The sequence below is a fragment of the Theileria orientalis genome, chromosome 1 (assembly GCF_000740895.1).
Source record: "Theileria orientalis strain Shintoku DNA, chromosome 1, complete genome".
Lineage (NCBI taxonomy): Eukaryota > Apicomplexa > Aconoidasida > Piroplasmida > Theileriidae > Theileria > Theileria orientalis.
This window is the reverse complement of record NC_025260.1, coordinates 1,554,096-1,577,059: the sequence shown is the minus strand read 5'-3', so window position 1 is coordinate 1,577,059 and position 22,964 is coordinate 1,554,096. Positions and strand designations below refer to the sequence as shown.

The window sequence follows — 22,964 nt, the reverse complement described above, 5'->3', positions numbered from 1 at the left end:
CTATCCCACATTTTCCTACTCTCAATACCCATATATACACAATAAACATGTTCTTAAGCATAATATTAAATTAGGGTCTTCATGCACAGTGGGCAGTTCACGCTGCGTGAAAGCCACAGGTCTATGCAGTTTGCGTGGAACCCGTGCGCGCAGGTCAGCAGCCTCAGAATGTCCTCGTCGGCGAAATCGTCCAGGCAGATTCCGCAGGTCACTGACTTCAGCGGTTTCGACTCGAGCTTCGCCTCCTTGTATGAGCACTTGGGCATCACCAGGTGCGCTCCTAGGTGTAGGCGCTTTGCTGTTTCGTGGCTCGGCGGGAAGGTGACGTAGTAAAGTATGACTGTCACTGCGAACCTCAGCACGTTGACCGACAGGATGTAAAATATGAAGGCGTAGAGCCACCTGCGATTGCACATGTTGGGGAGTCTGTGTAGTATCATGCCCAGCCCGTACCAGAAGTAGCTAAAGCTCGTCAGCTTTCTACTCATGACCCAGCCCCTGCCTTGCGTGATGACGTACATACTACGTGCCGTTAGTGTGAGTAACTTAACCACCCTATCTAGTGCTACCACCAATAGTTATACTAGGAACAATAACAACAGTACCAATAGTTATACTAGGAACAATAACAACAGTACCAATAGTTATACTAGGAACAATAACAACAGTACCAATAGTTATACTACGAACAATAACAACAGTACCAATACTACCAATAAAATAATACCACTGCTGCTACTTAAAACTTACCAGTATATCACCTCCTGACTTGTTTTATTGTCGAGTTGTGAGAATATATAAAAGAATAAAACCCTAAATGTGAATTGTGAAAGCACAATCATGCGATAAACGAACAACCACCTGCACGTTAATGAGTTAGCGTCGATGTAAGAACTATCAATATAGGACATAAGTTGACTAGCTAAGGGCGAATATTGGAACCTAATTAATGAGTTTAACTACCTCAAACTGCTGAAACAAATAGATAAACCAACTAATGAGCTAAATAAACCAACAACATAAACCTAAGCTGGCCTGTGTACCGAAACCACCGACTTACATTGTGATCACCTTCAAGCACTTTTCGCAGGGGAAATTGTTAATCCTTGACATCAGGAGCTCCGGCACACAGAGCAGGAGCGACACGAAGATGGAAAACAGGATTGAAAGCTTGATGAACATCAGAGCCCTGAGGGGCGAGAACAAAACGAGCTCGATCAGCGGGTCCGAAATCGGCCTGTTCGTGCCCCCCTCCGAGTCCCTGAACTTCTTTAAACACACGAGGTACTCGACCACGTGGCCGAGCGAGTTGTTTATTTGCAGGCTCGAGCCCAGGCTGACCTCCTCCACGCCCGGCTGGGCGCCGCCTGCCCCCTCCGTGGGCGCCGATTGATGCTCGCTGTCGTGGTGTTCCGCACCCGGACTCGGTGTGTTCGCGTCCTGCTGGCGGCCAAGGGGCTGCGTACTCTGCTGATGCCCACTTACAATATCAGGCCCAGCCTCGCCTGAAGGCTCTATATTTACCTCGATGTTAGTTTGCGTCATTCCGACTACATTAAGTTACTGACAGCTTATTTACGTTAAGAGTCGTTTCACCCTTAGTTTTTTACTTTTCGTTAAAAACGCGCTTGTGCAAAATTCTCTACTTTATCTTTACTGGATTAATGCTATGAACCTATCTGTTCGACACTAAAACCAATAGAATCAACGGAAGCGGCTTCATATAACCGCCCACTCGGCACTAATTATTGACTAAAATATTTATTTGGACCAACTGTACTAAAACTGATGAAAATATTGTACATAATTCACTAATGAAAACAACAACAACATAAGTGCACCATCCGACCTTCATTAACAGCAGTGTTTGACACTTATGACTATTTTTACATTTCAGCCGCAACTAGCCACGGCTACTCGTTATTTATAACAAAACAAATGTAATATTGATAATTTTACCGTTTTTATGGTCAAAGGAGTTGTTTTCTCTGTTTTCTGTCATGTGCGAATCTCATACATATTGGGCCTCGGTGTAACAGATAGTACCAACTAAGCATCAATATTAAACCATGAATCACGTTCCAATGGCCGCTATTAACCATGTGTGGAGTCAAACTGCTCAACTACCGCTATAGACCGCCTAGTTGATTTGTACGGGCAGAGCTTGATACACCTCCTCCAGTTGGGGCACATCTCCCCTCAGAAGTGATCTGTACTCCTCAAACAGGAACTTCCTGTCCCTTTTATACACAGATTCGAATGCGTTGCGATTATACACTCCGAACTTTTGCAGTTTTGCGATAAAACTCCGCAGGACGCTCCTCTTGCCCACGGGCGCGAAAAAGTCGCCCTTCCCTACCGCCAGCCTGTCGCTGAACTCCGCCAGCTTCGAGTAAATCTGGCCGAAGCAGAACGCCGCCGAAAACGTCCTCAGTACCAGAGGGTGTTCCTCCGGCAGCTTCGTCTTCGCCGTGGTGAGGAAGTAGCTCAGCGGCTGGTAGTACCGCCTCACGTACGCCCAAACTGCCCCGTTTTCGTAGCGAGGCTCCGGATTCCTTTCGATTTCTCTCGACGTTACCAGTTTGCTGTTCACCACCGCCAGGTGTGTGGGATTCACCGGTACCACGTTGCACATTTTTATTCTTTCGTCGCCCATGAGGTAGTTGTACGCTACGCACTCGTGCTTCGGGTAGTTGCTTGGCAGGTACACCGGCACCACTCCCATTTTAGCGCACCGATAGCTTCTGTTAACACTTTTGCCCTCGTCGCTGCCCGCGTACTCTGCTCCCAGGTGCCGCACTCCCACTGCCACTCTGTCTACTAGTCCCTCTACTACGCACTCTCCCAAGACGCTTAATTCCTGCCTCTTCAGCTTCTCCAAACGTTCGAAATCCACTTTCACTGACAACTTTGGGAAGTTGATGCTGATGATTTGGTGTATTTGGTTCGCCTGCAAAAACACTTCTGCCAGCGCCCTCGGGTTAACGTTCTGGCTGTTGCAGAAGCCAACTTTGCTCTCCGCCCTTGAGTATCCGCGCAGCAGCCAGACATATTTTTCCAGGTCGTTCGTCCAGCTCCTTCCTGCACCAGCACTGCCTTTACTAGCACTGCTACGGCTACCATCATTGCTCTTATCAGCACTACTACGGCTACCATCATTGCTCTTATCAGCACTACTACGGCTACCATCACTGTATTTGCCGCTAATGTTCTTAAGGCCATCCACGTGGTCACTACTACCCAGCTGATCTACCACTGCGTCGCCTGACATGTTTGAATGAATGAAAAATGGCCCGTTGAACGAGAGAACTGCGACAACTAGGAATGCCATTGATATAAAGTTCACGCTCTTCACTCTCCTGGACAGTACGCAGTATATCATCTTCGCGTATCTGGGCTCCAGTGGCATTAGTGACACACACCTTCCCAGCTTCGTCACCTCCAGTTTACTCCTGCGATAGTCAGCGTTGGTGCTGGTACTGCCTCCATTGCCACTACTTGTTACTTCGTCAGGCGTTAGCAGAAACGGATCATTGAACATACAATTATCATCCATTTTCCTCTTCGTTTCTGTACGAATTATTAAATTTGCCCATTAACGCACACATACTGCCTAATACCTCCTAATAACTGCCACCTACCCTTTTGATCCACTTCTATGATCCCCAGTACCACCAGCGCCCTTATTGCGTTGTCGATGTGTCCTCTTGGTGGCCCTGTCAAATACGTGAAACTGTGAGGGTTGATTCCCATTGACACCAGGAGCAACACCATGGAACACAGGTTCGTTTCCAGTATTTCCACTGGCGACTGTTCTGGAAACGTGTTTTCAAACACTGCGTTCGTGTACAGTCTATAGCAGTGTCCGTGCCCCAGTCTTCCGCAACGTCCTGCTCTTTGATTTGCAGACGACTTTGAGATGTTGAAGATTTCAAAGTTTTCATATTCCTTGTCGTTGTTGAACACTTTCCTTTTCTCCTTGCCGGAGTCAACCACGTATCTATTTAACTCTTCAATGGTATTCAAATACTTACAGTATCTACCTATTTATATTTACAGCTTAATGATCGGCTAGCTGATTAATGCTACAGGTTAATAGCACAATATAATATTACCGTATAATACTACCTAATAACACTAGGGCAATGGCCATACCTTATGTTTGGTATTGTAATTGCCGTTTCTGCCACGTTAGTCGAGAGTATTACTATTCTTTCATCATCATCAGGCAACATGAAACAGTTCATCTAAATACAATTAACTTGTGCAAATATGTCCAAAACTTCATAATTAACAAGTGCAACTGTGTTGAAACTATGCTGTATCTTAATTCTCTCAGTACCTGTTGGTAATTAGTCTGCGAAGCGTGAAGTATTTTGACATTTAACCTTCCACCTCCATCCGATCCTAGCCATTTACAATCTACTGACTTCTTGTAATTGTCTGTTAATGCTTGAAGTTCGTATTCTTCCCATTCCTCTTCTCCCACTTCTAGCTTTTCTTTATTTTCTGCTTGATTTCCTGGGTCATCTGTTTCTGCCTTTCCCCTTTTTTCTGGACCACCACTCCTTTCTACTCCCACTTGTGACTCAATTTTACAGTATCGTTCTTCATCCTCTGAATCTCCAGTCAATTTTTCATCCGCATCTGTATCTACATATTCCTCATCTTCATTCAATTCAAATATCTCATCGTCATCCTTTACTTCTTCGACATCTGAATTCCTGTTTATTGAAGCTGTTTTCGTCTCTGTATTGTTAGTGGTCGTACTGGTAATGGTAGCAGTAGCCTTAGCACCAGGATCAAGATCAGCATCAGCACCAGTAGCAGTAGCAGTGCCCATAGTATCTGTACCAGCATCAGTACCAGCATCAGTACCAGCACCAGCACAAGTAGCAGTAGCATCAGTGCCAACACTTCTCCTGCGTCTACTACTCAGTAAGAGCCTCTTCAGGTCATACAACTCCTGCTTTCCTGTAAGAAACACCAGTACGCTTCCTGGAGGCAATCTTCTGTGTATTTGCAATATCTTCCTCTTAGTTTCAGCCAAGTAGTTTGACGGCGTACTCTTGTTATAGTGGACTGTATAATTAACCTGCTCGGACGGCACGTGCACGTGCTTTATCCTTTCAAACAGCTTACTTTCCAGGAAATCCTCCTTTCTTATCGTTGCACTCATTATCACCAACCTATTTATCGTTAATGCGCTGGCATTACTGATTATTCAATCGGCCACTTTCTAACTTGTAACAACTGTTACACATATATAACCAGTGTCTGTGCTACTAATGTTGTCATACTTACTTCAGTGGCAACATCTCTCTATTTTCCCTGTATTTCTTCCTTCTCAGTTTAACGATTTGCGATAATAATCCAATCAATACATCTGAATTAATCTTTCTTTCGTGTGCCTCATCGATTATAATCACACTGTATTTGCTAAAGTAATCATGTGTTCCCTCTTTGTCATCAATACTACTCAATTATTACAGTAGCTGTTACCCATATCTGCCTCAACTATCTAGTTCTATCTACTGGTTCCTTGCTTACCTCAATAGTATATCACGTTTCAACTCATTAATCAGTATTCCATCCGTCATCAACTTAATTTTACACGACCTTTCATTGTAGCTCTTATCATATCTTATCTGCGTCCATCTTATTAATGCGTGTTCAACGGGTCCAGTGGTATTGTAAACATTTATTGAGTGCGTACCTGGTATCCTACTAGATGCCTCGAACTCAACTCCATTCCTATTTGCTTTGCTATTGCCATACATGCTACTCTTCTCGTCTGCGTTATTCCGATGATTTTATTATCAATACAGAATCCATTTTCGTACAAGAACTGTGGAATCTAAACACACGTGTTAGCCTTAACTTGCCGTCACTGCCACTACCGCTATCAATAATCTACATAATACTGACTTGTGTTGACTTTCCTGTTCCTGTGTCCCCTGTCACTAGGACCACATCATGATTTCTAATTGAGTCCACTATCTCCTGTTCCATCATACAACATGGTAGTTTTCGTCTTTTCAAATCAATTTCTCCATCTCTCTCAATCAGTATTGTCTTGTAATCAGGCTGTATCTCATCAGCTCTCATAGTAGTAGCGTCACCAGTACCATCGGATTCCTTTCCCTGTGCATTACTGTTATCATCAGCATCATCTGTGGCAGTTACTCTGTGTTTAGAGCTATCTCCACGGCCACTTGTTTCATCATAAATGGTCATTTTTGTATCCAATATATCCATTTTTTCTAATAATGATTCTTGTTCTTCGAATGTTAACTCATCCTTATCTGCCAATGTTTCCTCTTCACACACTTCATGTTCACTGAAAATCATTATTAATCTCCACACTCAAACCTCTTGTTCTCCGATAGTTCCTCAGGTTCAGACACCTCATCCTCAACTACGTCCTCCTCTTCCACCTTAATAGCTTTCTTACTACTAATAGATGTAGAATCCTGCAATGACCTCATTCTAGCCTTATCATCTGTACATTTTTATTAAATTTTCTCCAATAAACCTTCTGAAATTGCAAATTTTTTAACCTTCGCCAGGTATCCTTTAATTTCCTCCTCTTTAAATGTATTTTCCTACAATTTAATCACTTATTTTCGTCTATATCACTAACTACTTCTACATAACTAATTCTCAGCCATACTTGAAATTTACGTTTCTTCTTCGATGTTTTTCTACCCATTATATATCTCTACTACCTTTTAATATTGTGAATCTGTTTAAAATTTGCTTTTTTAAATGGAATTTTTGCTCAAGGCTCTTCGACTCCATTATGACGACACACTGACATCTACAACCTCTATTTCACTCATACAATAACATATATTACATAATAACTTTAAAATTTCATACATTTTACAAATAAGATTACTTTGCGAATTTATATGCTCTGAATCATATAGTGTTTGACACAATTAATAACATTTTTTTTTGTTATATTACTAACAACAAAATCAGCACAAAGACCAAAAACATAATGATCAACATCAACTGTCTCTTATTACTTCTCAGTATGATCTCATTGAATCTATCTCTGTTGCGATTTACGTATGAGTCTGCTTGGTCTATTGATGTTGACACATCTCCTAGTAATCTGTTGTGCAGTCCTACTTCGTCTCTTATGTTACTGCTGATGTTTTTAATTGCACTTGCGCTGGTATCCAAAAGGTCCAATTCGTCGTCTTGCATCTTAATCAGCGTATCTCTATAGTAGGATACGTCGGAATTAGTCATATTGTTAACGTCAGTTGGACTTAACACCTATGAATAATTTTTAACAAGTGCACACTGAGGAATCTGTTATTTAATTAGGCATATATCTTACCGTGTTGTTATACCGGGTCGGAGAATAATTGTTTTCGGTGGAAGTATTCTTTAGCATTAATTCCAGAGAGCGAACTGAAAATACTATTTCGTCTAAATCGCGTCTCCTGGCTTGTTTCAAGGCTACGTTTTCAGGTTGCGAGTCCATGTCACTGAGCATAATTTCCAGGTTGTTTACTGCCTACACTTGCATATCTGATTTCCCCAACTAACTTTCTTCAAGGAGGCCACTTTTGCCCTTATTATTGTAATATATTTAAGGTGTTCTGATTTATTTGACTGCGTACTGTACAAACTGGCATAATCATTGGCGACTCTCACCAGAGTCCTGGCGTTATGCAAATCCGTGTCCCAAAGGTCCACCATTATCCTACAAATTAAGTAAAAGTCAAGGGCTTATATTCGGTTTACACCGATTTACAAAAATTGATGGAAATTAACAAAAAATTCCATAACCTCCATTTTCTGTATGTGCTATATCGGGCTGTTTCATATGGAATTTAAAACAGGAATCACTTTTAGATGTTTAAGTTTTATTTTCATTGGTGTTTGATTATTATAATACTTGCTGTTTATTGTAAAATTATGGTTAACAACAATTTATCTTTTTATCGTAATTCATAAGATACCAATGTGTTTACTACATTGTTGATGTTTAAATATCCATACCCCTTATCATAATTTGAAACACTTTCCTTTGTCGATATTTTAAATTACATTATAATCCAGAAAATATTAATATACCATATAATTTGATTAAATTTACTTGGAAGAAATGGGTTTCAGAGGCAGAGGAAGTCACAAAAAATTTACTGCCAAAGGAAGGTCTCGTTACATAGCTTCCGTTGATGAGATCATAGCTAGGAATAAGGAGCTTTCTGAGCCCGAATCTGAGCACAAATCGGACGAGGAACCCGAGTCGCCAAACGAACCTGACGTAAGTGCTCAAGTTTACGTTTTATCTCACAATTTCTTATAGGAATCTCAAGAATCAGACGAGTCTGAGTCAGAATCTGAATCGGTATGACATAGTTGAGCAATTTACTAGCAGTTTAGCAGCTAGTTACTATACCTTTTATACGTTATACCATACGTACCTATGTCACTATCTAACCTCGTGTAACAGGAGTACGAGCCTTTGATTGAAGTATACAACCCCAATAAAACCAGGAAAAGCATAGAGAAAACTGGGATAGTGGAGTTAAGCAGACGTGAACGGGAGGAGCTGGAAAGACAAAAGTTCGAAAGGGAGAAAATGGTACCCCTTTCAGCTCATATTTTTGCTTTAGAAACTTATGGCGCAAGGGAAGTTGCCAAAAGCGAAGGCCGACTTGGAAAGGTATTTAGTGTATCATTAGATGTGTAGAATCTTTATCCAGCTATCAGATACGTAATGAAATAAAGGGACGAAGGAATAACTAATTAATTAAAATTAGGCTTGCTAAGATAAGGAAGCAACGTGAGGAGGCCATGGCTCGCAAACTGGAGAAACTGAAGCTATAGTTTACAGCATCCACCCACCAGCCAGTGACCATGCGACTGGCGCTTAATCCCTCCTAGATTGACCAGTGAACACTGTAACACGTGATTTTATTTTAAATATGATAAGATTGTATGTATAAAAATAGCATATGCTCCGTATTTAGCTGGTTTAAGTCACAACTTAGGTCTCCCTGTACAGGTGGGGAATGGTTCCATGTAGTCTTTTTCTCATTTAAACACCAATAGGGATCATTGTTGATTTGTAGAGTAAGTAAACACTCAAGTTCAATGCCAACTAGCATATAATCGTTGAAATGTGTAAGGATTCTAGTTGCCAAATCAGCCTTCGGCTGCCAGTGTGGAACTTATTCGAGGACACCGGTCCATGATTACATATTTAATCTAGCTATTCCCTTATAATATTTTTACATAATATTTGAGTACGCTCTCGGTCGTTCCGGAAGCGCCGCGTTAGGTTGCACTTCGGTGCATGGTAGCATTAGACAATCTCACGTTTGCGTCCTGTCAGTCCCAGTATCCTATCGCATTCGCCCCTGTTGCAGGACGCTTAAGTCCCACTTGTATGTAATCTACGCCGTTTAAGTATGACATGAGCTCGTTTAACATAAAATGTCAGTCTTGTTCCTTTTACTCCCCTACTTAATTTTTTCCACGAGCAGTGTCTACCCGTTCCGATTTTTCAAGAAAAAGGGCAAAAGTCTCTCTCCGGACTCCAATGTCAAGTCCGAGGAGAGGGACCGGAGCGAGAGTTTCAAGGGCCAGTTCCCCAGCCTGAAGGAATCTGGCCCCGACCTGATCACCGACATAATGTCCAAGTACCTCAAGAGCTACACGCCCTGCACCCGGGAACTGTGCAAGCGTAACACTGACAGGTGCCACGAGCTCGTCCAGCTCTATTCCGACCGATGTGTGGCTGGCGACTGCTACACTCTGGACTTCATCAAACTCATTGAGTTCCCCAACGGCTTCAACCTCCTCGTTCCCAACCTCACTCAGTTCACGTTCGCCCGGAAGGTCTTCAACGACTCCAAGGCCAGGCTGAAGGCTCCCGCGTACGACATTTGCAAGAACTTGTACTGGGAGGTCAAGGGCAACCCGAGGTCCCTGGAATCCTTCAACAAGAAGCTAATCAGGCACAACCTCGAAAGACTCGAGTCAGACTCCAACCTGGGCAACGGCAAGGGCTCAGAACCGCTTGGGAGTAGTGGCTCGGCCGCAAGCCCTGCCGACCACTCTAGTTCTGACCCTGACGAGGGCCCGAGTTCCCGACACCAGGGTGGGCGTGGTGGCCAAACGGACGAGACCACCGGCCCCCGTGAAAACAGCTCCGAGTCCGACAAGGACGAAAGCGCTGACCAGATTTCCAACCCTCAAAACGATCGCATTGTTTTAATTGAATCGCTTTTCAACTCCACTCTCAACTACTTAACCTTCATTTTCAAGCACCCCTTCCTCGCCGAGCACTCCAAGTATAAGTTCATCCGCCTATTTTTCAGGTGGATTCAGAGGCGCAAACTAATCAAAATGGTGCGTAACGTCGCTAAGGTGAAGGTCCTCTCCCTTGGCATGCGCGACTTGAATAACATAATCGACAGCTACACGCTCTACCTGAGCACCGATCCGACCAACGAGCACTACCGACTCAACATTTCCTACTCCAAAATCGTCAAGCACGCCATAATCAAACTGACTGGCGATAAGAGGGTCGGCTTCCTGATGTCCGAGTACTTGATGAGGGTGCCCGTAAAGCCCACTTCGTTCTGCGGCGACAGCTCCCCGGTCACTTGCTACCAGAGCGTCATGGACTACCTCGAGCGGTGCGAGGACGGCGAGTGCGTGCGCCTCGATCCCACCATGCTGCTCGACGGTAAGGACCCTCTCAACGTTGGCCTTCCGAACCTCGGCCAGCTCGACTTGGCTCTTCAGCTTTTCACCAACTCTCGCGCGCACAAGAACCTCATCCTCGACTTCCTTCTTCATAGGACCGGGCGTCTAAGCAACAAGCAGTTCGGCGACCTTGTGATCGAAAGGAACACCGAGAAGGCCAAGTACTCCTCCGAGGACCACGAGGTCCTTTCTAAATACATGTACTTTGGCACCATCAACTACAAGGTCTGGCACTTGCAGGGCAGGCTTTCCAAAATGTTCAGCGGCAGCGTCGAGAAGCCCCTAAAGGGCTACTTGCAGAATCTCGTCGGCTCCGATCCCATAAAGACATCCAAGGGCGTGCTCGAGGCTCTTTTTGTTGCCTACAGAAACTACTTTTTCCAGTCCCGGCTTTCTGACAGCAAGGACAGCGTCATCAAGTACGTCCAAACTTGTTTCGACACGCTCCTTCCTTACAAAGACCTTGCTAACGTCATTAAACTAAACAAGAAGAACAACAAGAAGAATGAGGAGGAGGCTGAAAAGCCTCAGAATCTATATGAGCCCACTCTCTCTTTCAACTGGGAGAAGGAGAACCTGAAGAACTACGAGGAGGGCGAGTGGACCAGGGTTGATCCCGTTGGACATTCACCGAATCTGAGAACAAAGGAGGTGGAGCCACAATTCGAATTCTCGCAAGCTTAAGGAGCACTATTTGGAATTTGCATAGAATTTAGTAGCTATAGTGGCAAATAATGGCTAGAGACTCCAACATGAAGTAAAGTGTACATAATGAGCACAAGTTTAAGTTATAAACTGTAGCATTTAATACAATTGTGTCTGTTGTATCTGATATTGTCTTATATACGGAGAATATGCTAATGTACAGTACATGTTATGTGACCAACTGGTCGTAATGAGGCTTAACATCAATGTGGTTAATTATACAATAAATCACATCAACAATATATTATAACCAATTTTTAACATAAATTAATCATTATCACTAAATAAATTAGAATATCTTCGTCTAATATAAAAAGTAGTTTCTGTCTATTGCAGAAATGATTCCTATGTATGTCAACTAATTCGAAGTTTACTTTTAATTATAACTACTAATTTTTGTTTAACAATGATTATTCTTTAATTTTAATTTAAAATTTAACAAATGTGTAAGGGGTTTGTTCACGAATCTGTGCATTATCAATAATGTGTGACACTACATGTTAGCTGTTAATATAGTATCGCAATTTCACACATTTTTATTTCATTTTAAAGCACTGTTGTTCCGAAACTGAGGATAGAATCGGTGCTAATCAAAAGGCCTGGCACTCTATGTCTTCCATTGCACTGCTATGCATGATTGAGATTAGACATATCAAATTATTAAATATAATTAAATAAGGTTCTATAATTATAAATTTTGTTGTTGAACTTGTTTATTTATTTTTTATAAATCAATAACTACTATATTACAACTTATTATTAGCCATCACACATTTTCTCTGTAATTTGTCTAACAGCATACCGTAAATTACAATTAAAATGGGAGTACAATTAATATTTAGGTGCTTAGCACTTATTTATTTTTCTTTCAATCACTCAAATTCTTTGACTGTCGTTAAAAAATCTCAGGAGCACCTCAAGAGCGACAAGCCCGAGGAGTTCGTAAAATCAACAGAAAAGGCAGTCGACGATGTCAATTACGTGAGAGAGATCACGGATAAAATGAACAACTATCTTGCAAGTCACCAGGTTGACGCAAACTTGTTCTGTGTCGGCAAACTTGAGACCTGCAGGTCGATCATAGACAGGTACGTAAATCGTTGCAAATCTGGTGATTGTTACTCACTGGATCCAGTCACTGTGTTCTCAGTACCCGGTAAATTTGAAATAACACTTCCACACTTGGGTCAATATGAAATGGCCAAGTATGTGTTTGACAAGTCGGGCGCAAGGAATACTGTCTGGAGTCGTTTCGCCGACGCATTCAGGAAGCAGAAAAGCAAGAATTCCCTTTCCGAATTCAACAATGAGCTTTTAAGGAGGAACTTAACCAGGGTGTCAACCGACTCCAACAACTATATGCTCCTGAATGAAATCCTCTACGCCTCCACCATCTACTACCAGAAGTATCTGAATGAGAACCGTTTCTCCTCTATGAGAAGCAACAGGTCCAGAGGTTTGAGAACCTTCTTCAAGCTGAAGCACAGAATGCCGCTGGTAAAGATGGTTCGTGACATGGTCGGGGATCAGACGATAGGCATCAGCCACTCTGACTTGAAGAGCTTGATGGACTCATTGGCGCTCTACTTGTCAATAAGCAACTACAGACCACGCCCGAACTTGACCGTCGCCTTCGCAAGAATGGTGAAGCACGCCATATCTGTAGCGCTCGGATACAAGAAGATCTCATTCCTCATGGCAGAGTACCTTCTCACGCACCCAACGGACCCAGCCAAGTACTGCAAGGGCAACGCCGAGGTCACATGCAAGCAGACAGTCACGAACTACTTGGAAAGATGCGACGAGGGCGACTGCACAACTCTCGATAACGTGGACCTCCTGGACCCGAAAGACTGGCTGAACACAAAGCTGCCAGCATTGTCAGAAGTATCAGTCTCATTCGACCTGTTCAACGGAAGTAAGGCGAGGCAGCCCAACTGGTTTAAAAGAATTCTGGTCTACAACAGGGGCAGGATGACTCCGGAGCAGTTCAAGGATACGCTGTACAACCGCAACGTGGCCAACGCTACCTACAAGACGAAGAACCACGGTATACTGCACAGGTTCCTGTACAAGGGCGCCCTCGAGTTCGTTTGGAGAGCCAAGAAGCTCTCCTTCAAACACGGACTGACGGACTCGAGCAAGACCATGATGAAGTTCATGTCCAGCGTGGCCGGCAGAGACAGAGTGTACCTTGAGATACCAAGAGTGAGGAACGTCTTCATGCAGTTCAGAAACTACCTGTACAAGTCCGGAATCGCCGTGAGCTTGAGCAAGGTCAACAAGTTCACCAAGGATACACAGCTGGTGCTCTTCTCGTACCTACACGACCCGCACCAGGGAGTGTACAGCGACAGGTTCTCGGAGGAGTGGCAGAAGCTGAAGGAAGCAGAGCTGAAGAAGGCCGAGAAGGAGCTGGCAAGCGAGGAGGGTAAAGAGGGCAAGGAGGTCCCCGAGGAGGAAGAAGAGGAGGAGGAGAAAAAGCACTTTGGCAACCTCTGGGGCCTATTAAAGACGAGCAAGCCCAAGAAGAAGGTACCACAGGAGAACAAGGAGGGAAAAGAGGGAACTGAAGGAAAAGAGGGAACTGAAGGCAAGGAGGAAAGTCCCGAGGTGAACAAGGCCCAGAACGAAATTGATGAAAAGTTGAACAAGGCTGCCAAAGACTTTAGCAAGCTCTTTGGATTGACTACGTCAGTATAAATCCCTCACTAGCAACCCTAGTGCAAAGGCGCCATTGCGTCGACACTGTATCATATTTGTCATGTCACCGGGCGCCATTAATCTATGGTATCGCTCAACAAATTCAGTGATTGGCACTGATCGAAATTCGGCACCTCGAGATTGCCCGTCGCATGGATTGGCGTTTAAGACTAGGCCGTAGGCACGTGGCTGCAGAAGGGTTGCCCTCTGAAGCAAAGGCCACAGCGCCCACAATGTGTATTTCCTCGGATACGGTAAATGAGCGTCACGGTGTATCAATCGTATTAGCAGTCCAGTCCGGACAGCACCTTAAAACATAAACATAAATATAATGTACTATAGCTATTTATACAAGAGTTAGGCAATGCGTCTGTTGCTACACTCAGTTGGTCAGAAATCAATCAAGTGTGGGAGATCGTGCTTTAATGGGTTGTTACAGTGACGCATTGAAACCGTACTTTATTACGGAGTATGTACATTAATCCTGAGGATTCTATAACAAAACACAATTATAATTATCCAAGGATAAATGATGTGTGTGACAATTTGAATTTTATAAGGCAATATGGTAGTTTATCGTAACATTCTATCAAATGTGTGGAATAATAAAATTTATATTTGTTAAGGCTGTAACATAATTTATAAGGTAAGGATTTATTCAATAATGTGAGAGAAACAAATAAAAGTTAACAAATAGAGGTGTAAATGGAATTAATAATGTTAATATGGAACAAAAGTAGGTAGAAATTGGGAAAGAATGAGGTAATGTAAATACTATAAAATCGGAAAATTTACATAAAATATTATGTAAAATATGAGGAAGTAATGCAAAATGTAGTATTATTGACAAATGAAGAATATTTAGGTGTAAAATACGATTTTAGACAGTGAGTAGATTTCCAAGAATGACTAGTGATGAACATGCTATAATTGGCAATTTGAAGCTACAAAGCACTCATAAATTTAACACATATTTTATTTCACTTTATTTCTCCAGTTGTTAGTCTAATGTGTACTGATTTAGGCTGTAGGTGACAGTCTTCTTCTTATGCACTTATGTGCATAAAAGGAATTTACCAATTGTCTACGATATGTGTATCACTCAGGATGAACATATAGACAGTAGAGGACATATGTTATGAGTACAAATAATAAATAATGGTAGTGCCTCGAGCATTGTTAATTTATATATTGAGCCGCCTGCTCATAAAAAACTCGCTGAGCGTGGCACCTCACTCAGAACATGGGCCACTTATGAGCGATTTATCTAAAACTCAGGCCAATTTGAGCAGGATTGGGGAAAAGGTAACCAGCGTCGAGGATGCGGTTTTAAATTCTATAAATGAGGGCGCCAACGGGCTTGGCAATGCCGCAAAACAAGTGTTGGACTCGTTTTCCAAAGGGTTCAACTTTTTTAATGATAGTACCGCGCAGATACTGAAGAAATCGAAAGAAATCAGAGATACGGGGGTGAATCTGGTTGCGGATGTGGAGAAGGGGCTCGAAGTTCCGCTGAGAATCGTGGCGGACTCCGCCTCCGGGAACATGGACTTATTTCTTAATGCGAGGGAGGCGCTTGAAAAGAAGGAGCACATCAACAAGCTCATGAGCGAGCACCTCAAGAAGCACATCGTGGAGCTGCCCGAGAGTAAGCAGGGCCTCCTCAACGACAAATACCTAAAGCTGTACCGAGACCGCTGCCGCGCCGGCGACTGCCTGACTCTAGACAACGTAACAGTGGTCAACATGACTAACCGAGTCCTTCTGAAGCTTCCGAGGCTCGCACAGGTCGACTACGCGTTCGCCCTGTTCAATCAATCGGGAGCGCAGTTGGAAAGCGGACTGCTGTCTGCTGTGCTCAGAAGAACTAACTACAACTCACTGGACAACTTCGTGCAAATATTGGCCCATCACAACCAGCAGAAGGTGGAGTTTCTCAACAAGAACGACCAGGCGCTTAACCTGTTTTACTACAGGGCTGCGCTGTTTTTCAAAAAATTTTTGAACGACTCGAAAGTCAAGGATAGAGTGGAGCAGAGCAAGACGCTTACTGCGGCGCTCGGATACTTCGTCAAGTCCGACCTCATGGAGATCGCGCAGGTGGCCACGCTCAACGCCAACCTGTCCTTGGAGGAGGTCGACATGCTCGCGGTAAACCGCAACTTTAAGGAATACCTGTTGAACGACTCCGAGGAGTTCGCCTCGCTCTCCGAGGCCTACGCGTCGCTCTGTAAGCAGTGTCTCGAGGGCTCCTTCGACGACAACGAGGCCGGCATGTACATGAGGGAGGCTCTGAACGAGGGCAAGGTGAGCACTGAGGGCCTGTGCGACGACAAAAAGTGCAACGCCATGCTCGACAAGTACCTGGAGCGCTGCAAGAGGGGCGACTGCTACACCTTCGACAACCACCTGCTCACTGGCAACGTCAGGATCAAGATCCTTATGCCGCACATTCCGCAGGCGAAGCTCGCGATGCGCGCCTTCAAGAACTCTAAGGCGCACCGCGGCAAGCACCTCGTGGGCTTCCTGAAGATGATCTTCAGGATGGACTCTGAGAAGACGCTGACCCACTTCGTAAAGACGCTGACCAAGCACAACGTGCAGCTGAACTACTACAACAACGAGGGCGAGAAGGTGCTGAACCAGTTCCTCTACCAGGCCACGCTCTTCTTCGTGCGCTTCCTCACAGTCTCGAAGCTCGTCAGGTTCTACTCCTGGTGCAACGCGACGCTCTGGATGTTCAAGCTCGGCAGGTACCGCTACCTGAGGAACCTCGCGAAGTCCATCACCTTCGGCAACAAGGTGACGCTCGCAGGCGACAACGTGCCCCTGCTCATGAACGACTTCGAGGACTACCTCGTGAGCTCGAACCTGGCCCGGCACGCCACGATCTCCAGGTACTACTCGAAGATGTGCAAGGACGTGATAATGCACTACATCAACGCCGACCGCATGAGCACTGAGCTGTTCGACGCGGGCGTCGACGTGCGCGCCGAGGACATCTGCGGCAAGGACGAGCAGCTCGAGTGCCCTCCTTACGTCGAGAAGTACCTGGAGCGCTGCAAGAAGGGCGACTGCTACACCTTCGACAGCAAGGACTACTTCACCCACGATCGCATGTACAAGCTGACGCTGCCCATCCTCCACCAGGTTGAGGCTGCCATCTACGTGTTCAAGAAGAGCAAGGCTTACACGAACCTCAACGACCGGATCGTCCGCGTCGGCAAATCTAGGAAGAACGTCGACTCTTACGTCCAGTTCTACAGGAACCTCATTACTCACAACAACAAGTCCATTGAGGCCAAGACCTTCGAGAACGAGGTCCTTAACAAGTACCTCTACAACTCCGCCGTCTACTTCAAGTTCGTCGACGACAACAAGGTGCTCGACAACATCGACGTCAGTCACCTGCAGGAGTACAAGGACACTGAGTACAAGATCGAGTCGTTTTTGAAGCGAATGCTCAAGTCGCTGGTCGGCGTCGAGCGCGTTCGCTTCCTCCCCCTCGACATCAAGGACCTGTTTTCCGTGTACAGGAAGTTCTTCATTACCACCCAGGTGGTCAAGAACGAGCGGGGCGTCAAGGTGTTTTTGGCCAGCTGTGAGAAGCTGCTCAGGCACTTCAAGCAGATGCAGAACAACGACGAAATGTTCAGAGACTACGTGAAAAACTTCGACAATGAGTAGTGGCCGAGTGCGCCTGTTTGATAGGCCAAACGATTTCAATTGAACCAATAATTGCTCGACCTGTGTGCAATTCTCCGGTTCACTTGTTGCGCTCATAAATACCCTGTTCGTGGGTATTGAATGGCCATTCATTGTATTAAAGTGTAGTAATACACTGAAATATCGCTACTGTAAATAACGTTTAATGTGTTGTGGTTTATATACTCTATTCTCTGTTTGTCATGTGGCCGCTGTGTACCTGAGCTCATTTTATATTTATTTGTATATTATCAAGTTTGTAAATATAATCCGCAGATATTTTGTTAGATTAATGTTAAAATATGGATATAAAATCTGCCATTGATGAGTTTAATAAGCTGGACGAGTTCGCAAGACCTTCTGCAACCCTTGTAAAATCAATTCTGCTCAACAAGGATGTTCCATTATATCTTCAGCTGCGAGCTTTATATTTTTGCAGAGATCTTCCAATAGAAGATGCCACTCAAATACTAATTTCGGCCTTTGAGGTCCACTTTGACACCTTCATGAGGTACGCTTGACTTAAATAGAGTTGTTGAGTAAAGTAATACTCTAAATGTTTAGACATGAAATCGCATATGTAATTGGCCAATCCGGTTGTGTAAACGCAGCCAAAAGGCTGTCAGAATTGGTGGAGGACGCATCAGAGGATCCCATGGTCCGACACGAGGTAATTCATTTGAGTTTAAATTCTTATTTTAGGCAATAGAGGCCTTGGCAGCATTAAAATCGACAAATTACAAGGATTTGGTAGGTTTTGTACTCACGATAGAAGCTTAAATTAGTTAAATTGACAATTAAATACTTAAAGAATACATCAAATACCATATTGTTTGCCCACTTAAACTAATCGTTAAATAGATTAGAAGGTTCTCAAAGGACCAATGTAGAGCCGTAAGAGACACGTGTATATTGGCCTTACACTCGCTAGAGAGTGCTGGGTCTGCAAACATCTGCGGATGCACATCGGCGCCACCATCCACCTCGGCCTACAGAGCCATTGACCCAGTACCAGTGGAAGCATCAGATGAACCCGGTAGCAGGGATCTGGAAAGATTATCAGAGTTGCTGTTCAATCAAGAGCTTGCAATATACAAAAGGTGAGTGTTACATAACAAAGTAATTAGTTTTTAACTGTAACTGTTTTATACTACTGGGCCAGTATCTATTTAACCAAGATAACGCCCGTAATCTCTATAACAATAAATTAATAGATACGAGGCATTGTATAAAATAAGAGCAATATCAGGAGACGAAGCTGCCAAGGTAGGAGATGCACACTAAAAAGAATTTACATAGCACATATATCGGGGTCATTATAAGTATGTTTGCATCACATCATGCCCTTACTTACACACATTGTTAAACTGTACCAATGTTACACTTCAAACCAATGTTATAGTCATTTACACAAAGCGGACCAGTATCATACACAGTTTCATTGTTAATGTAGATCATCGGAGAGGCACTTGTTAGGGATAAAGCATCGGAAGTGTTTAGACATGAATGTGCGTTTGTGTTAGGGCAGATGCAGTCGATATCGGCAGTGGAATCACTGATAGAATGCCTGAAAAATGAAGATGAGGAGCCAATGGCAAGACACGAAGCAGCACTGGCACTGGGATCATGCGGATGCATAAACGAGGACGAAGAATGTACAAAGAAGATAGTGGAAGCGCTGGAAAAACACTTAGGTGACAAGGTGAAAGTAGTGTCGGACAGCTGCGTAGTAGCAATGGATTACATCAATGAAAGTAGAGAGGGAGTGATGGTAAATTAAAAAGGAAGCCATAAAATGAAAAGCACCGTTGATTCACCGGATTGGTGGAAAGGGTGTAATCCAACGACAGCTGTAGGAGCGACCGTGCGACCGTGCGGCCGAGCGTGGTTAAAACTGTAACATAGAAGCTATAATGAATAATTAAGTTAATATATAGTATTTGATACATAGTTTATGGGTTTGCAATTCACATAAAGGTGATGGAGTGTGGAAGGCGGCAACAACAACAAAATGTAAAGCGAAAAGAAGAAAGGAACAGAATCAAACCAGATCTAAATAATGTTAAAAAAAGAGAGAGCAGGAAAAAAATAATAAAAAATGATAACCATAATCTTGAAATAAAATGAAATAAAAGCACTGTGGGACGACGCCCCAGGAACCTAAAAAGGAATTTGAAAAAAGCAACAGTATATAATTTATTTTGTGACACCCTCTCAATAATACAAGGTCGGTGAAATTTAATTTTAAAAAATTCAAGTTGATTTTCATCCAATAGAGCAGTTTGAACAATAAATTTGCAAATACTGCCCAAAAGGAGTTTCAAAAGGTGTTTTAGCGATCAGCTCCGTAAACAAATCACGGAACAGTCACCGTTGTTCAAACTTACATGATTTATTAATAAACAGGCACTAGTGAGCTGAGTTAATAAGTTATAGCGATATAAAATGTTTTTCGGTGGATTCCCGTTCGAAGGAATGCCCGGCGGAGGTATTCCTCATCACAGATCAAAGGAGGTAAGCCCACACGCACCCACAGCCCTTAACGATTCCGTAGGCCTCCGATACAGAACAGTTATATAAAATCCTGGACCTGCCAAAAAACTGTACAGAAAGTGAAATAAAGAAGGCGTACAGGAAACTGGCGATAAAACATCACCCAGATAAAGGAGGAGACCCCGAGAAGTTTAAAGAAATCTCAAAAGCGTATGGTGGAATAGCTAGAATAGATGAACTAGTAGATACCGTAGTTAGAAGTAGCGCTGTACCGACTTACGTGGAAAGCTTCGGCCAACACGGATGTGTCTGCGTTAAAAGTCAATAGTAACTATTTGTTGGGACTCTGCTAACGAAAATTAATGTAGGTATGAGATTCTGTCGGATCCCGACAAGAGAAAGATATATGACGAGCACGGCGAGGACGGGCTGGACGGCAGCTTCACAGCCACCGACGCCACAGATGTAAGCGTTTCATCCTAGTTATTTAAGTACCGACAGTTAAGTATGATTGGTGCCACTATGCGATGATGATGCTGATGATTGCCTTAGATATTTGATTTGTTTTTCGGAGGACGTAAGTCGGCGAAGAAGAAGGGTGAAGATTTAATATCACACCTTAAAGTTTCATTAGAACAGGTAAGAGTCATAGATGCAATAACCTTAGTCGCAATAGTTACGTAAAGTCAGGTAAATTTGAAACGGATACGCAAACAGCAGTTGAAAGAATCTAATTTAATGTGTTAGATATATAATGGAACCATGAAGAAGTTGTCAATCACAAAGGATGTGGTATGCACGGAATGCGAAGGATACGGAGGGCCCAAGGACGCGTTCATCAATTGTTCGACGTGCGGAGGCCAGGGAGTGCGCGTGCAAATAAGGCAAATGGGCTCTATGATACACCAGACGCAGTCGACGTGCTCAGCATGCGGCGGACAGGGCCAGTCACTGCCAGACTCAAAGAGATGTAAGCCATGCTCGGGAAGAGGCCTGATCCAGACGAAGAAGATACTGGAGGTGATCGTGGAAAAGGGGGTCCCGGACCAGCATAGAATCACCTTCCACGGAGAGGCTGATCAGAGGCCGAACCAAACGCCGGGCTCGGTGGTATTCATAATCGACCAGAACCCGCACGACACGTTCAAGAGGAGCGGCAACGACCTCTTCATGACGAAGGCGATACCGCTTTACGAGGCGCTGACGGGCGCGACGTTTTACATTACGCACCTGGACGACAGGGTCCTAAAGATAAACGTAAGTGGCAGCTAGTTAGGCAGTTATATCAAAGTACAATATAACACAGCACGTAGCAAGATATCCAATTTATAAGTAGCATAGCAAAATAGATAACCAATTTATAAGTAGCATAGCTAATAACAAGTGCATAAAATAGCATAGCTAATAACAAGTTAAGTATACAAATTAGCATAGCAAATAACAAGTGCATAAAATACCATATTAAAATAGATAACCATTGTATTAAGTAGCTCATTGAACCAGTTACGAGTGCATAACTTACCAGTGTAACTAATGACAATTTGCAGACTCCGCCAGACGAAGTGGTGAAGCCAGGATGCTGTAAAGTGATAACAGGAGAGGGAATGCCGGTCTACAAGAGCTCCTACGCAAAGGGGAACCTGTACGTGACGTTCGAAGTTATTTTCCCAGTGGGAAGGACGTTCACGCAGGCAGAACAGTCGAAACTGCTGGAACTGTTCCCGTACACGCCGGAGACACCAGGAAGGCCGGACTCGGACATCGAGGAGTACACAGCACAGCACTTCGACCTGGAGGACTACAGACTAGAAGGACATCGCCGCTACGAAGAGGAAGAGGAAGTGGGAACGAATCGAGTACAGTGCCGTCAGCAGTAAAAACATATCACAGCGTTTAAAAGTCAAGGAAACGAGGAGTGATTCAGAAGTTAGGAGCCTGGGTTGACGAAAGAAGTGTTAGATGGTACATTCTGGAGCACCAGCAGCACAGAAGTATTGAACGTGGACTAGTGGCAATGGTGAGAGTGTTAAGGCAGAGTGAATAGCAACCATGGATAAGGGTAAATGGGTCCCATTATAGGGTGCTGATATTGGTCAGTTAACGCCTCTACCGGTGGCACTGTTACAGTTACTACTATTGCCACTGGTAGTCATGTTAACGTTACAACCAATACAATTACTGGCACAGATACAATTACTGACACCAATACGGGTGCTATTGCCACCGCTGCAAAGAGTACAATTACTTTTACGAGTAATGGTGCTGTGCCACTACCACTAACACTAACACTAGTAATACTAACGGTACTATTACCACGACCAGTAGTGCCGCTAACACTGTCACCGTAGTATTATTACTAATAACAATGTTAACGAAATGTAATTTAATGCAGTTTGTCATTATCATAGCACATTAAAAGATTAGTCTCTCCAATGTGTCAATGAGTGAATAAATTAACCGTTTAATACTGAAATGACCATTAAGAGAGTAGGCGAGTAGGCAATAACTAAATGTTTTAAATACTGCTGCAGAAACTAGTGTGCAATTGAACTACAGGGGAAGACTTAACTGTAACATTAAGAGTTGAATCACTTTAAGGCGGTGATCGCAAAAAA

The 22,964-nt window shown here is 43.7% G+C and overlaps 8 protein-coding genes across 8 annotated transcripts; 6 read left to right on the top strand and 2 right to left on the bottom strand.

The window, feature by feature from the left end:
- Positions 1 to 65: 65 nt before the first annotated feature.
- On the bottom strand, positions 66 to 1,545 carry TOT_010000644 (uncharacterized protein; the record flags this gene model as incomplete). The annotated part of the gene is made up of 3 exons (XM_009691189.1): positions 66 to 522; positions 751 to 861; positions 1,061 to 1,545. 3 exons carry the CDS (start codon positions 1,543 to 1,545, stop codon positions 66 to 68), a joined length of 1,053 nt encoding a protein of 350 aa, XP_009689484.1.
- A 595-nt stretch (positions 1,546 to 2,140) lies between these two features.
- Positions 2,141 to 7,719, bottom strand: TOT_010000643 (DEAD-box family helicase; the record flags this gene model as incomplete). Its single annotated transcript, XM_009691188.1, has 14 exons — positions 2,141 to 3,096; positions 3,241 to 3,570; positions 3,642 to 4,039; positions 4,156 to 4,247; positions 4,343 to 5,189; positions 5,305 to 5,475; positions 5,551 to 5,648; positions 5,717 to 5,857; positions 5,929 to 6,318; positions 6,420 to 6,502; positions 6,536 to 6,605; positions 6,997 to 7,290; positions 7,355 to 7,534; positions 7,567 to 7,719. 14 exons carry the CDS (start codon positions 7,717 to 7,719, stop codon positions 2,141 to 2,143), a joined length of 4,203 nt encoding a protein of 1,400 aa, XP_009689483.1.
- A 409-nt stretch (positions 7,720 to 8,128) lies between these two features.
- TOT_010000642 (conserved hypothetical protein) lies at positions 8,129 to 8,856 on the top strand (the record flags this gene model as incomplete). Its single annotated transcript, XM_009691187.1, has 5 exons — positions 8,129 to 8,290; positions 8,333 to 8,374; positions 8,480 to 8,611; positions 8,643 to 8,692; positions 8,790 to 8,856. The coding sequence occupies 5 exons, from the start codon at positions 8,129 to 8,131 to the stop codon at positions 8,854 to 8,856; spliced, it is 453 nt and encodes a 150-aa protein (XP_009689482.1).
- Positions 8,857 to 9,465: 609 nt separating this feature from the next.
- Positions 9,466 to 11,427, top strand: TOT_010000641 (conserved hypothetical protein; the record flags this gene model as incomplete). The annotated part of the gene is made up of 1 exon (XM_009691186.1): positions 9,466 to 11,427. One exon carries the CDS (start codon positions 9,466 to 9,468, stop codon positions 11,425 to 11,427), a length of 1,962 nt encoding a protein of 653 aa, XP_009689481.1.
- An 840-nt stretch (positions 11,428 to 12,267) lies between these two features.
- On the top strand, positions 12,268 to 14,151 carry TOT_010001282 (uncharacterized protein; the record flags this gene model as incomplete). The annotated part of the gene is made up of 1 exon (XM_009691185.1): positions 12,268 to 14,151. The coding sequence occupies one exon, from the start codon at positions 12,268 to 12,270 to the stop codon at positions 14,149 to 14,151; it is 1,884 nt and encodes a 627-aa protein (XP_009689480.1).
- Positions 14,152 to 15,435: 1,284 nt separating this feature from the next.
- On the top strand, positions 15,436 to 17,838 carry TOT_010001281 (uncharacterized protein; the record flags this gene model as incomplete). Its single annotated transcript, XM_009691184.1, has 1 exon — positions 15,436 to 17,838. The coding sequence occupies one exon, from the start codon at positions 15,436 to 15,438 to the stop codon at positions 17,836 to 17,838; it is 2,403 nt and encodes an 800-aa protein (XP_009689479.1).
- Positions 17,839 to 18,158: 320 nt separating this feature from the next.
- Positions 18,159 to 19,636, top strand: TOT_010000638 (uncharacterized protein; the record flags this gene model as incomplete). The annotated part of the gene is made up of 6 exons (XM_009691183.1): positions 18,159 to 18,367; positions 18,421 to 18,526; positions 18,559 to 18,606; positions 18,718 to 18,956; positions 19,071 to 19,122; positions 19,310 to 19,636. The coding sequence occupies 6 exons, from the start codon at positions 18,159 to 18,161 to the stop codon at positions 19,634 to 19,636; spliced, it is 981 nt and encodes a 326-aa protein (XP_009689478.1).
- Positions 19,637 to 20,301: 665 nt separating this feature from the next.
- TOT_010000637 (molecular chaperone protein) lies at positions 20,302 to 22,226 on the top strand (the record flags this gene model as incomplete). Its single annotated transcript, XM_009691182.1, has 7 exons — positions 20,302 to 20,370; positions 20,411 to 20,559; positions 20,718 to 20,814; positions 20,902 to 20,988; positions 21,097 to 21,138; positions 21,325 to 21,606; positions 21,897 to 22,226. 7 exons carry the CDS (start codon positions 20,302 to 20,304, stop codon positions 22,224 to 22,226), a joined length of 1,056 nt encoding a protein of 351 aa, XP_009689477.1.
- Between the last annotated feature and the right edge of the window lie 738 nt (positions 22,227 to 22,964).